Here is a 15,418-nt window from a genome sequence, read left to right on the forward strand (position 1 = left end):
TTATAAGCCAACTGGCCGGGGTTAACTGTTGACTCCTAAATTTCTACGTCATCTCTGCCAGTGATTTCTTGTTAGAAGCAGGGAATCAGTTGTTTCTGACAATTACTAGGGTTGCCAACCTCCAGGTGATGGCTGGATATCTGCCACTATTACAACTGATCTCCAGGTGACAGAGATCAGCTCCTCTGGAGAAAATGGCCAATTTGGCAATTGGACTCTATGGCATGGAAGTCCCTCCCCTCTCCAAACCTGGCCATCCTCAGGCTCCACCCCCAAAATCTCCAGGTATTTCCCAACCCAGAGCTGGAAACCCTAACAATTACTCAGGTGAACAAGTAAATAAAATGTTGTCAGGGTTGGGCCTGACAAGTCCTCCTCGAAAGATGAGGGGGGTTGTTGTGACCAAAGCTGCAGCAATCACAGAAGACCCACAGTTCCTAGCCCCCAGACACCCAGGACTCAGATAGGCCACCTGGTGAGATCACAGGACGAGAAACCCAAAGGTCTGATGACATGGGGGTCATCAAAGAGCCCATCAGTGAAACCCACCCTTCTCCATGGATCCCATAGACCCTCCCAGAGCCCCTGGAGTGGAGGAGATGGAGAATGCAGGTAAGCTCTGTCGATGGAGTGCCTGGTTGGCTGCCTGGGACCTCTGCTCCACTCATGAGGCTTCTGACAATGAATATCTGTCATGAGGTTTTGCAGGATGCTGGACTAAGTTGGGCTGTAAGTGCCTGCAGGATCCTGGCCTTGGTGACAGTGATATGAACCCACCTCCATAAATAGCCTCAGTCCTGCCTGGAGGGGGGCAATTGTGGGGTCAACAGTTTCTCTAAAGCTGGGTGTTGTCTATCTTTGTGGCTGCCTGCTGAGCAACTAGGACCAATGTTATGCTTTGAGACAGAAAAATGTCCTGCAAAGTAGCTGGCTAGCTCTGTCAAGAAGGTAGCTAGAAAGACAATTAGCTGGTTATGTAAGCTGTGAGGGTACAACAGTTGTTTGTAGTTCAGCCTTTTAAGAAATCAGAAAAGCAACCAATAGGTAGGGCAACATCTGTCAGGATCTGAACTGTGAGTCCAACAAGGGTACATTGGATTTGTATTCTAGAAATGGGATATTTCAGTTGTGGTGTGACTTCAAACCTATAGTTTAGATCTTAACCATTTGTAGGTCTATGTTGCATAGCGGAATTTGTGGAAACAATTAACCTGCCCAAAGTCTACTGTGTTAGAAATAGATAATCCTGAGGGGTGCTTTCATGAGGGTCTCTTAGAGGAGTGTGACTTTTAGAAAATGCTCCTTCCTTTGAAACTCTTTTACTGGCACTTCAAGGAACTGATAAACTGACAGTACCCAGACAAGTAGACTACCAGTATGATTCTATATGACAGTGATGGTGAACCTTTTAGAGACCGAGTGCCCAAACTGCAACCAAAAACCCACTTATTTATCGCCGAGTGCCAATGCGACAATTTAACCTGAATACCACCCCCAGAGGGGGCCCAGAGGGAGAGGCTAGGGTTGCCAAGTTCCTCTTCGCCATGAGTGGGAGGTTTTTGGGGTGGCACCTGAGGACGGGGTTTGGGGAGGGACTTCAGTGCCATAGAGTCCAATTGCCAAAGTGGCCATTTTCTCCAGGGGAACTGATGTCTATTGGCTGGAGATCACTTGTAATAGCAGATCTCCAGCTAGTACCTGGAGATTGGCAACTAGTTCCTTAGTGTTTTCTCTCTACATATCAAGACAAATGGAAAGGTGTTTGGAGGATGGCTTGTGGGCACTTCAAAGGTGGAACAGGACTGCACACCCCTCCGCCCGCACAGACCCAGAAGGCGCCGGAGAAGCCGCTGGAGGGAAAGAAGGAAGGAAGGAAAGAAGAAAGGGAGGGGAGGGAGGGAGGGAGAGAAAGAAAGAAAAAGAGAGAGAAAGAGAGAAAGAAATGGAGCGAGGGAGAGAAAGAAAAGTAGGGAAAGAAAAGGACAGAGGGAGACCGAGAAAGAAAGAGGCCATTTATGCATGGGAGGTTTTGCCTTGGATTTGCCACTCTCCAGATGCACATTTTCCCCATCCGGATTCTCAAAACTCTGCATGGGGACTTACTGATGAGTTTTGAGAATTTGGATGGGGAAAATGTGCATCTACAGAGCGGCAAATCCAAGGCAAAACCTCCCATGCATGAATGGCCAGAGACAGGAAAGCCTTCCCGCTTCTTTCTCTCTCTCTCTCTCTCTCTCACACACACACACACACACTCACACACCCCTCCTCCCTCAGCCCACAGCAAAGAAGGGGGGCGCGCGTGCAGAACAGCCTGCAGCGCACGGGGCGCCGGGAGACCCTTCCCTTCCCGCGGAGGCTCGGCGTCCTGCCCCGCTGACAGCTGCCCCCGCCCAGCCTGGCCCGCCGCCAGCGAGGGAGGGGAAGGAGGCGCCCCAGAGCCTCCGCCTGACTTCCCACCCGCGGCTTGCCAGCCACCAGCCCTGCCACCGCGCCCTTCGCCTGTGCACGGGGCTGGGCCCCCCCGGCCGCCTCCCACGTGCCCGGGTTGAGCAGCAGCAGGAGGAGGATCCCCCGCCGGGCTGGGCCTCGCCGCCACCGCCGCCACCCACCCCTTTCAGAGTGGAGCTGCGGTGGAAAGGAGGCCCGTCTGGCGCAGAGGGAGGGAAGGAAGGAGGGAGGGAGCCCAGCCTAGCTCAGCGCCCCTCTCTGCCTGCCTGCCTTGCCCAGGCCCCTAAGCCCCCCGCCCGGAGGGGATCTCCCACCTGGCCGGCCTGCCCCAAGGGGGGGAAGCGGCGAGAGGCGAGCGAAGTGGGGCAGAGGGCGCCTCCTTCATGCCCACCGGCCAGCCATGCCCCTCCGCCCGCACAGGCCCAGAGGGCGCCAGAGAAGCGGCCGGCTTCTGTTCCCCGCTCTCCCACCCGCCTGGCCGGCCGTGCACGCTTCCTCCAGCGGCAGCAATGGCGGCGGCTTCTGTGGGAGAGTCCGGGGGCCACCGCCAGTGATGTCGGAGGTTCCCCACCCCTGAGCTACTGCCTCCCCCATCCGGGGCGGGGCAGAGCCAGAAAGGCCAGCTGCTTGGAGGAACCACGCGTGCCGGCAGAGAGGGCTACGCGTGCCATAGGTTCGCCAACACGGCTATATGAGATACTACTTAATGTACCAGTTCTGTGAAACACCCTGAAAAGAAGGGGGGAAATACTGGAAGATCTTTTTATAAGGCTTACCTGCTATCAGACCTTAATAAAAGACACCACACTGCAAGCTTATTGATTACTAGTATATTAAAGTACAACTTGCCCTTTCTTGTCTCCTGTTCAAAGTCATTCATTTTGGGGAAAAACAAATAGTTCTCCTTGATTTGAGAACTTCTGTGTTGCTGTTACAGAAGAGAAGCCATTCTGCATTTATGAAGATAACCTGCCTTTTTCAGCTGTGTGTAAACTGTGCTCAATTACTTCTTTGAATACATGAAGACTGCTTTGAGTCTTCAACTGAATTTAAGTGGGTCAGTTTTAAGACAATTTCCCTCATAGAAAAAAGTTGAAAGATTCATTTTACAGTACGCAGGTTAACGGTGGCACTTCATTACTTATTGTTGCCATAATAAGAATTTGTACAGTGCTTTGTCTATATTAATCCTTGCAGCAATGCTATCAGGCTAGCTCAGTATTATTACCCTCAAATTATAGGGCAGGGAGGTGGAAGGCTGAATAGAAGAGGGAGTAGCTTGCCTGAGGTCACAGAAAGTGCTAGATTAACCAGAGTTGCACCATTCTAAGTCCATTGAAGTCAAAGTGGTGTAGTGGTTAGACCGTTGGACTAAGATATGGGAGACCCAGACTTGAATCCTTGATCTGCCATGGAAACTGGCTGGCTGACCATGGACAAGTCATAACCATTCAGCCAAACTTACCTCACAGGGTGGCTGTGAGGATCAAATGTAGGGTTGGCAACCTCCAGGTAGTAGTTGGAGTGAGTTGTGATTTTTATTTGCAAAAATGGTTCTCAGCCTTTTTAGCATGGTGACTCACAAATCCAAAATAACCTGGTATGGTAAGCAGTACCTATTAAGGCAGCAGGAAAAGAGGAAGACCCAACAAGGGATAGATTGACTCTATAAAGGAAGCCATGGGCCTCAGTTTGCAAGATCTGAGCAAGTCTGTTAAGGATATGATGCTTTGGAGGACATTGATTCATAGGGTTGCCATGAGTCGGAAGCGACTTGACGGCATTTAACACACACGCACACACACACACACGGTGACCCACTTATGAAAATTCAGCACACATAAGTCGATAAAACCCACTTTCATAGCCTTGGTGACCCACTTATGGGTCAGGATCCACAGGATGGGAAAAGCTGGTCTCCATCATCTTCCTGGTAGAAGTGGGGTGTGACAGATGAAGACCTGTTACCCTTTGAAAAAAAATGTTCTGATGGCTGAATTCATGCCAAGGCAATGGTGTTGGATAAGTGATTGTGTTCTGCGGTCATTACCACAACAGTGAATCAGAATAATGCACTTTTACTTGAGTCTAGTTGTGGTCAGTCTGAATCTTCTTCCACCTACACTTTGTTTTGTAGAAAATTGGTTTCCGATAGTTCAATATTTGACTGAGCTTGATAAACTTCCTTCAAATTTAATATGTCATAACTGGTTGTATTTTTGAACGGGAAATGTAAGGTTGAGTAAAGTTGACTGGTTGTTGTAAGGGCAGTATGTATTGAATTGTATTGTATGGTATGTTATATCGATAAAGTTTAAAAAAAAATGAATTCATGCCAAGGCAATGGTGTTGGATAAGTGATTGTGTTCTGCAGTCATTACCACAACAGTGAATCAGAATAATGTGCTCTTACTTGAGTCTAGTTGTGGTCAGTCTGAATCTTCTTCCACCTACACTTTGTTTCCCTCTCTGCTTCATAACTATTAAGTTTTATATAGCCTCACAAATACCTGGATATTATGTTATGCATAATCTAAAAGAAGACTGATAGTTTAACGCTCAGTAGTAGAGCATCTGCTTGGCATGCAGAAGGTCCCAGGTTCAATCCTTGGCATCTCCAGTTAAAGGAACCAGGCAAGTTTTAACCTCTACTTAGGACCCTGGAGAGCCGCTGCCAGTCTGAGTAGACAATACTGACTTTGATGGACCAAGGGTCTGATTCAGCACAAGGCAGCTTCATATATTCATGTATTCAGATGTGAGGGAGATCTGGCTGCGACATCTGTCACCCCATTGATCGCCAGGGTTGATTCGGCTGATCTGGCTGGCTAGGCGGGTGTCCCCTACCTCCCTCATCACTCCATGTGCATCCCTCCCAAAGCTGCGCACTCGGTGGAAGAGGACAACCATCCCATCTCTTTGGTCAAGAGTATTCATGTATTCAATTATAGATTAATGTGGATAGAGTAGGAAAGAAATCTGTTTTGTGTCATCCAACATTATTCTGAAATACTTTCAGAAACATTTCACTGTGAATCACTGATTAATATTTAGGCCGCAGTCCAAAAAGCTATTTATTTATTAGAGTATTTTTGTGTTGTTCTCCTTCCCAAAGCAGCGTACAGAAATTTCCAAGATATAATGCAAGTTACCTAAACAAAATAGATAAATGAACCTATCCTGGGTGGGTCCTGATTCACTGGGCTGGCTAACATAGACTGTGAGCATCTTGGGCTTGTGTTTCTTGCCTTGACCAGGCTAAGTACCTGCAAGCAGAGGAAAACAAACAAACTCAGGCCAGATGGTATTCAGCAGCTGCTCACATGCAAACAGGATCTTCACCTGCTAGCTAGGCATGTTTGGGGGAGTAACTGCATATACCCAGAGCTTGCTACTAGGATGGTAGTCCACTGCAATTATTGTAGTTATAGACTGCTTTTACTGCATTGTCTTTGCCTTGTAATTCCATGTTCTGTATTGTTTATAGTTTACCTTGCCTTAGATTCTCTAATCTGTAAAACCCTGTTGCGGGGGTCCCCAACCTTTTTGAGCCTGTGGGCACCTTTGGAATTCTGACACATTGTGGTGAGCATGACCACAAAATGACTGATGAGGGAGGCAGACACACACGCATGCACGCACACAGAGGAAGCCCAAAGGCAGGGGACAAAAGGAGCGATTTTGAAAAAATGCTCTAGGAAAGAGGAGAGAATAAAAGAAACACTGGTGGTTGCTTGTGCTGAAACAGCATTATTTTAATCTGAACAGCCAACCAGAAGCCCTGCTGGGCAGGAGCCCACCCCCACCCCCAAATTCTGGGTTGTTGATTCAGATGTAACGATAAATTGTGATTTGCACTAAATCGGATGACAGCAATTGACGTCCGGGTAGCAAAGAAGGAGGGAGCATGCAAGCATCAGGCTTGTTCAGTTGTATTATTATGCTGGTGACTTTGGGTAACCTTCCCACCGTGCATTGATTTGACAAACAAACATAACCTGTGCAGCAAGGAAAAGCAGTTTAACCAAGAACGACTCCAATTTATTCAATTGCATAGAATACTTTGTTTACCTGAGCGCCGGCTACTTTCCACAAGAGTTGGCGGAAAACATGAGCACCGCTATTTTTTGATGACAGAAAAAGGGTGACAAACTGCACTGTCATTTCAACTGAAACCACCCACCCACATTATCTGGTTAATCCAGGGGCTAACCTATTTATTATATGCCAGTTTGGGCTGCCCAGGGAAGCTAGTTTTCTTAATCTCATGTAATAACGGCTGTAGAGTGGAGGTGGTATTGACAGCTCCTGCTGGCAAAAGTGACAGCTTAATGCTGACAACCTCAAAATCAGTTGAGAGAGGGTGGAGGGGGGGGAATAACAAGTGGGAACGTGAGCGCTGGCAACTCTACCCAGTGGGATGGAGCGTTCTGTGGAATTAAAGGTTTTCTTAGCACAGACAATGCTGCCGTGATTGCCTCCTCTTACACCATGCTGCATGTGCTGTGCTCTGCATCTTCCCCCTTTTCTTTATATGCCCCACTGCTTCTCCTCCCACATGGCACTAGATGCTCTTTCTAACTTAAAAAAAAACCCCACTAGTCTCAGTAGAAATAATGTTGAGTCCTTGTTCTCTATATATGATATGCATCAGTAGCAGGTCCTTCCAAAAAAGTAGCAAAATGGCAGCTTTATTGGGGCTTGAGACTCTACATGTGGGGTTCTGGGACTCTCTTGTGGGTCCCTACCAATGGGTTGAAGACCACTCTTCCAGATCCATGGCCTCTCTCCCTTCCATGAATATGTTCCTCTGTGTAATTATTGTTGTAGTGTGAAATTCTGGTTCATTTGCTCCAAGAGGCATATGATATAGGTGTCTTCTAATGCTGTGGTTTATCTGTATGAAACTCCAAAGAGAAGTCTGGCTCTATCACCCTCTCATTTTCCATATTTACCTATCAAAGTTAATGTGCCTTGACCTTTTTACACATAGGCTGAAGGATGACCATACATTAGGTGGTTATGGTGACTTGCCTGAAGGATGACAATCTGATAGATAGTTATGACATCCCTACACTCTTTTGACATATAGGTTGGGTGAGTTTGAGGAATTCTAACACCATTTTAATACCTTGAGCAAGCAAAGATTGAGGGGCAGCCATTGGTGACAGGGAAACCCAGAAGTGACATCACACCTCTCTAGGAATCACTGAAAACTCAGTGGTAAAACCATAGAGTGTCTGGTAATTCCTAGAGAGGACTGATATCACTTCCAGAGAAAACCCAGAAGCTATATCACACCATCAGCCTGATGGCCATTTTAAAAATTCTTCTCCCACCATTACTTCAAGCAACAGGCAAAAACAGGAGCTGGGGATGGGGGATGCCTCACGCCCACTGGGGGGGGGATTGGCAACCCTGTGAGCAGCATCAGAAATGTTTAGATAATTGAAATGAATTCTATTTGTGAAAGTTTATATTCATGTAGATAGCAAGCAGACTGTCAGTCTGGATGAACAGGAATTTCAAATATTCAAAGTTGATCTTGGACAGCTGAGTTGTGGGGATCTATATAGCAAACCCAGCAGAAACATGAGACCGGGGCACCATCCCTGTGGATCATGTTCAGTCTGTCCATTTAGCCTTCCGATCAAACAGGCCTCCTCCTCAACAGGTAATTTTACATACACTTTAAAACAATTTTCCAATTGCAGCTCACATCAAGTTGTTTACGCATTGATTTGCGGATGTTCTAAAATGTACGTGGGGAGCACAATTAGACAAGTCAGGCTTAGGATAGGGGAGCATGCGCAAGGATCAGGGTGGGTACGAAAGACGCCCAGATCGTAGATCACTTCCTTACTCATGGCCATTCTGACAGGGACTTATGTTTTTTTGTTTTATGGCAATATCATCCTAAACCTTTTCAATCTCAGGACATCAGAAAAATATTAATTAGACAAGAAATGAAATTTATCTTTCTTTTTAAAACATTGACTCCAAGTGGCCTGAACACAGAATTCGACCTATCCTGTTATATTTAATGTGCAATGTACCTTAAGAGTACTCTGCCATGTAGGCATGTAATCCACAGCTGTAGAAGATAAAAAGTACATTAACGGGGTAGGTCCTCCACACGCCGGGAGGATTCCACCCGTCAGAATAATTGACACAGCGTGTGTGGTAAGTGAGCCTTACATAGTCAGTATGTAATTATGTAAAAATTATTTTATTTGTGTAAATATTAGAAAGGTGTTTATTCTTACAGCGCACAGAGCAGCAGCCAGACTAGCAGTACAATGCGTGATTGTACAGAACGACTAAGTTAAATTGACTCAGAGCATGGAAGAGCATTCTTATTCCTAAGGAAAGATAAATGCTAACTGTCAAGCTGAAGAAAGTTTGAAACATGTAAACTAGGATCGACCACATGTCCTTGCCATCTCCAGCCCAGGAGGTTCCCTTCCCATATCTTGGACCATATGGGCAACTGCTGATTCGCACTGAGTAATTTTCTCCAGCTTGGGAGATGTTTACTTTATAGGACGATGTCCTTGGTATCATTTCTTAATGGACCTTCATTTTTGCTGCATTTGCATGCAGAACTCGTTTCTACTATTTTGTAACATTTGTATCAATCCTTTAGAACGTTTGTATCAATCTTGAGATGTATCAATTTTGATGTCACAATACATTTAGGTTTAGTCACATAGTCAGGCAATAGAATATTTGTTGTGCTTGATTCTGTTGAAGAAAAATATAAAACTGAATACACAGTAAGTGGTTGATGTTATTGAACGAGCCTACGTGCTAACATATTTTTGATAACCTCCAGGTACTAGCTGGAGATCTCCTGCTATTACAACTGATCTCCAGCCGATAAAGATCAATTCCCCAGAAGAAAATGGCCGCTCTGGCAATTGGACTCTATGGCATTGAAGTCCCTCCCCTCCCCAAAGCCCGCCCTCCTCAGGATCCGCCCTAAAAACCTCCCGCTAGGTGGCGAAGAGGGACCTGGTAACCCTGCCCTCTAGGAATCTAGAGTTCTTCACTTTACCCCTTTGTTTGGCTTGAAATAATAGCAAGTGCTTTCCCAAAGCAAGGAAGCACTTGCTATGTTTTCCAGTTAAAGGAAGGTGTAAGGAAGCTGGATGCCATTGCCTAGAAAGGCTTTTTGTTCTCTACTCAACAGAATAGCATTGGTGAGATCCTTTCTATCTTTCCCCAATTTCTCTCTTTTTTGCCATGCTGAGAGGCAGTAATGAAGAAGGAAATCCCACTGAGTTCAGATAGTTTTATTTCACATTTCTCAGTATCCACACCCTTTGTTTCTCTCTTCTTTTCCTTCTTAATTTTGTGTTTCTTTAAATGTGTGAGGGAGGTCCAGGGGGAATCTTTCTTCTGGGCCCGCAGTTCCTCTTGACAGCCCTGCTTTGATCTAAACAGGCTGTATGCAAATAGAAAGAACACATCTGGGATTTTTTTCCAATTTATCTAGAAATTTTTATTACATTTCTGGGTAAACTGTACTAGCCGGGGAATTACCGACCTATCTATGATGACAGTTGGATGGCAAAAAACAGAAAAATGAAACTAGCAACTTGTAAAAGAATAAGATAGAAATGCCAGCTCTTGTGTCTGTGAGTTGTGTCAGTCAGTCATTTATTAATATGGCACATAGCCAGTCATACTCAGAAGAACAGAATCGTCAACAGTTGTCCAATATCCCATCGATATTAAAACCAGAAATTGCAAATATAAAAGTATAAAATACATAAATTCAAGTATAAAAAGTACATAATACATAAAACCTTAGGAGGGCGAGTTGTGGGTGTATTTTGTAAAAAACAAAATTGTGGAACACCAAACAAATGTAATGATTATTATAGAATTATAGTACTGAATACCATAATAAAATTAATAGGGTAGCCAACCTCCAGGTACTAACTGGAGATACTTTCCCAGCTCCAGGTTGGGAAATACCTGGAGATTTTTGGGGCAGAGCCTGAGAAGGGTGGGGTTTGGAGAGGGGAGGGACTTCAATGCCATAGAGTCCAATTGCCAAAGCGGCCATTTTCTCCAGGGAAACTGATCTCTATCAGCTGGAGATCTGTTGTAATAGCAGGAGATCTCCAGCTAGTACCTGGAGGTTGGCAACCCTGTCTATATTATGCCCTCGTGTGGAATCTGGTGGGCCTGGTGATGGTGGGACGTCATTCCCCAGTAGTGCACAGGGAGAAGATGAGGCAGAAAATTGTACAAACTGGTCTTTTTGCCAGATAATTCTTTTGATTCCATACCATTGTGTACTCCCCCCCTTCTTCAATCTTTTCTGAGGTATTTCCTTTTATTTGCAGTTCTGTAGTTACAGTTAGTCGGCTGGATCTCCTAACTTGGAGCCCCAGAGAATCTATTGCATTGCTGCTGTCTCTTCCTGGCCTTCCTTCGTTCTGGTGTGAAGGGAAGAAAAGGGGGATGAGCAAATCTCCCTTGCCTGTTACGTCCATTACAGGCTTCATCAACTTCTATCCATTGTCTTGAAGTGCATGAAAGTCGCAATTGAACTTCAGGTGCAGTACTTAAAAAAAAAAAAAAAACTCCTGCTGTGTGTTGTAGGTGCTGCCTGGCAGACCGGAGAGCAGTATTCATGTGATCTCCAGACCAGTTTTTCTAAGCACAGGCTTGCCCTATTCTTCCTGTTCATAACAGCACTCGGGTTCTGAGCAACTCTTGAAACCAGACCTTCTAATGGTTTCCTTATTGATGTTCCATTTTCAGTTGGATGTAATTTTATGCTTATCAAAGAGCCAAAATGGGAAAGCCTTTCTGTACTCTTTAAAAAAAAAAAGAAGAAGATGAAAAGTAGAAAGGGAGGTGGAGAAAAGGGAGGAGGGGAGAAGAGAATAAAGGTTGGTTGGAGAAATAAATTAAGCTGCAAAAGGTTAGGCTACTTGCAGAGAAGAGGCCCAGTTAGCGGATCAGAAGAGCAGCAACGGACAAGATTAAGGGGGAGAATTAGGCAGGGTAGTTTGGCAAAGGTAGCTTCATGTTGTTCCTGTCGAAGCAAAGCTGCAAATTGAAGAGACATAAAGCACAAAATTGCTCGTGGCTTTTAATCATATCATTCGAATCAGTAGCAACATTAGTCTTCCTGGGTATTTTTTTGAATGATGATTTAAAAAAACACAACCCACGTAATTTAAGATTCGTCAACTATGATCAGCTGCCACCTTCTGGAAACATCCATTGAGTGGAGGGCAGGGCTCCCACAGTCTCTCCAGGTTAATACTGCAGACAGAAACAAATATCGCTGAAGGACAGGGAGGGCGCATGACACTCAAACTCAGCCTGCTGTGAAGCTGGAACTCTTTCTATAGGCATGTGTATGTATGTAATATATCAATTCAGTATTGCCAAGCTGAAACAATGGGTTGCCACATGTTTTAGTTTTCTTACAGATGGCATTGTCTGTTCTGGTGATTCTCAAACTTTATTACATTGAAGGCCACCTGTTCCAGCTCTCTTGTTCTTTTGGGTCCGCAATAGTTGTTTTACAGTAGGACCATTGCACAGGAGTTTGGATTGGGTTGCCAACCTCCAGGTACTACCTGGAGATCTCCTGCTATTACAACTCCTCTCCAGTCGATAGAGATCAGTTCACCTGGAGAAAATGGCTGCTTGGGCAATTGGACTCTATGGCATTGAAGTCCCTCCCCTCCCCAAACCCCATCTCCTCAGGCTTTGCCCCAGAAACCTCCCACAGGTGGCAAAGAGGGACCAGGTAGGGCTGCCAGGTCCCCTCTCTCCTCCGGCGGGAGGCGATTGCGCACGTGTCACTTCTGGTTTACAACCGGAAGTGCCGCCTTGCGAGGGGCCTTTTCCTCTTAGTTTGAGTGGTAAAGTGGCCCTTTACCACTCACACTAAGAGGGAAAGGCCCCTCGCGAGGCGGCACTTCCAGTTGTAAATGTCTGGTTGTAAACCGGAAGTGCCGTGTGCGCACGTGTGTGCATGTTTGCCTGCCTACCCTCAGGTGGTCGGCTGGCAGAGGGGCAAATTGCTGGGGGTTTGCCTGACACCATCGGGCACCTGGCAACCCTAGGACCAGGCAACCCTAAGTTTGGATGAGTTATTCCGAATTAAAATTCAATTTCTGCTCTGGGTGCTATCTCCACAAGGGATTCTTTGACATTTCTCCTTCCACAGCAATTAATCTATCTTTTTTTTGGGGGGGGGGGAGATTCCTTACCTTTTTCTATGGTAGGTTTGCAAAGAGGAAATGTTTGGAAGTAGTCTCCTGCATGTTACCATGACCTTGGTCCTTGTCAGTTAATTAGGGCCAGTCTGCCATCCCAAGCAGTATCTCACACTTTCAGGCAGTTAGTTGCAGCACCTACGAGAAAAAGCTGTTTCAAGTTTGAGAAAAATTGATTTTCCTCTTCACAGGATGGCTCCTTATGTAAATATGTCTGACACCAGGTCTGAGCTCTTGTATTCAGGCTGACAATGGGGTAATCTCGCCTACAATACAGAAGAGTCTATACATGTATCAGAATAAGCGGTAGAATTCACTACATCGGTAACTACAGGTGGGGGAGCTGCATTTTTCAGTGGTTCTGTAAAAATGCTCCCTGCAGACAGATAGCTAGCATGGCAGGTGGTTTGTTTTCTCACCTGATTGTTTTCTTTACAATCCACTTTTTACAGAAAGCATAAAAGTCTCTGTGGGCTATTCTAATTTTTAAAATTATTAGATTACCAAAGAGAAGATTCAGGATCCCAAGTTTTGAGATACAGTCTGATTCTTATAAGACAATAATTGAGATGAGTAAACTGGAAAGCACTGTCAAAAATTAGGTTTTGACAAACAAGGGTTTTACTGCATGAGAATGGAGGCAGTGTGGTACACATTTTAGCCACATTTCATAATAACCACTGCACTGTATATCACTTTACTCTGCTCTGGTTAGACCTCACCTAGAATATTGTGTTCAGTTTTGGGCCCCTCAATTTAAGAAGGATCTAGACAAGTTGGAACGTGTCCAGAGGAGGGCAACAAAGATGGAGAAGGGTCTGGAGACCAAGTCCTATAAGGAAAGGTTGAAGGAGCTTGGTATGTTTAGCCTGGAGAGGAGATGACTGAGAGGTGATATGATAACCATCTTCAAGTTCTTGAAGGGCTGTCATAGGATGGTGGAGAGTTATTTTCTTTTGCCCCAGAAGGTCGGACCAGGACCCACAGGTTGAAGTTAAATCAAAAGAGTTTTCAGCTAAACATTAAGAAGAACTTTCTAACAGAGCGGTTCCTCAGCCTACAGCTTCATGAGTTGTGTTTTTATCGAGAAGCAAGTCCCAGTGAGCTCAATGGAACATGCTACTTATAACAAAGCTTTGTATTGCAACCCCAGACATTTCTGTCTGAACATCTGCTCCTGTCTTAAGAGCTGTTGTAAAGACAAAAAAGCAGCAGCATCTTTATTATAGCCTTCATAGATAAAGTAGCTACTTACTATATATTTTTAAAAAGTTAATTGGTGTTGCTCTTTGGTTAATGGCTTTTCAGTTTAGCATTGTTTGCATATTTACATTTGCGTATTGCCTTAATACTCAGGTTGGACCACAAAATATATTTCATACACACTGTGACAGGACAAAGAAATGGGGGCATTTTTCACGGTAGATTTTGCTTCTGTTTTGCCACGGACTAAAAAAACCCACGATTTAAATGTTTTTTTCATGGCCGCGATTTATCCCCGTCAATTATCTGTAGTTTTGGTTTTTCATGGGAACAAAGTACGCTGTATTTGACAACGGTTTGGTCTGTCCCTTTTGCAGGAGGCCTCCCCTTCCAACAGGCTCATTGTTTATGCCTGCCCCCAGCTCCGCCCCAACTCCGCCCAGCAGAATACCTCATGCGGTTCACCAGCCCCAGCGCAAAAAACAAGCACCAGTCCCTCTGGTCTCCTCCATTTTTCTTCCACCCTCGCTCTGTTCTGCTTTTGGAACAGTCAGATTCCAAATTGGGGGGGGGGGACAAGGCAGCGCTTTCCTCAAAGCTTCCCTCTACTTTCTATAGGTATGGAACCCATTGCCCTTTAATGATAGACAGGATTGGGGGGGGGCAGGGAATTCATGTGCCCAGAGAAGTGTTTAGCTGAAAGTGGGAATGGTGGGGGGGGGGGAGAGGAAAGAAGGCCCCTGGATTGCGCGCCGGCCATGATCCAGCCACATTGCATCGTGAGAGACAGGAGGGCTCCTAGCTTGCGCGCCAGCCCCGATCCAGCCAGTGTGCATGGCGGGGGGGGGAGAGGAAAGAAGGCCCCTGGATTGCGCGCCGGCCATGATCCGGCCACAGTGCATTGAGAGAGAGGAGGGAGATAAGAGCATGCTGGCCGCTACTCTTCAGAAGAGTGATGGGAGGGAGTTTTGCCTTGGGTTTTCCGCTCTCAGGATGCACATTTTTCCCATCCGAATTCTCAAAAATCCCCCCTCCCTGCTGGGGCAGAGGGACCAACAGCCCCTTCCCTTGAACATCCCCCCCACGGGTCCAGCTGCCCTAGACTGAGCTGCCACCACCACCACCCCCAGAGCACGAGGAGCACATGGCGTGGCCCCGCCGGTCTCCCCCTGGAGCCGTCCGTCCGACGTCCCCCTGGGCTTGGAGGTGTGGGCCCAGCTCCAAGGCCCATCCCGGGCGAGGGGCGGGGAAGGCGTGCGGGGATGGAGGGAGAGAAGTGCCAGGATTCTAGGCAGGCAGGCAGGCAGCAAAAGGGGCGGTATTCTTGTCCGAGCGCGAAACTCCCCCAGCCAATCGCCGTTCTTGGGGGAAGAGAAAGGAGACGTCCCGGGGAGCGAAGCAAACATTTTTTCATGGGCATCTGAGCAACAAAACACGCGTCCACAGGAAAGATTGTCTCAAAAGTGGTTTGGATTGCCTCTCTTTTAATGCGGCTTATTTTGCTCAGTGGG

The 15,418-nt window shown here is 46.2% G+C and overlaps 1 protein-coding gene across 1 annotated transcript in view; it reads left to right on the forward strand.

The window, feature by feature from the left end:
• Positions 1 to 557: 557 nt before the first annotated feature.
• CD247 (CD247 molecule) overlaps positions 558 to 15,418 on the forward strand; it is a 48,047-nt gene continuing 33,186 nt past the window's right edge. The window contains exon 1 of the mRNA XM_056858191.1: positions 558 to 612. Coding sequence (XP_056714169.1) covers positions 558 to 612 — 55 coding nt within the window. The remainder of the gene's footprint in view (positions 613 to 15,418) is intronic.

The sequence above is a fragment of the Euleptes europaea genome, chromosome 12, assembly GCF_029931775.1.
Source record: "Euleptes europaea isolate rEulEur1 chromosome 12, rEulEur1.hap1, whole genome shotgun sequence".
Classification (NCBI taxonomy): Eukaryota; Metazoa; Chordata; class Lepidosauria; order Squamata; family Sphaerodactylidae; genus Euleptes; species Euleptes europaea.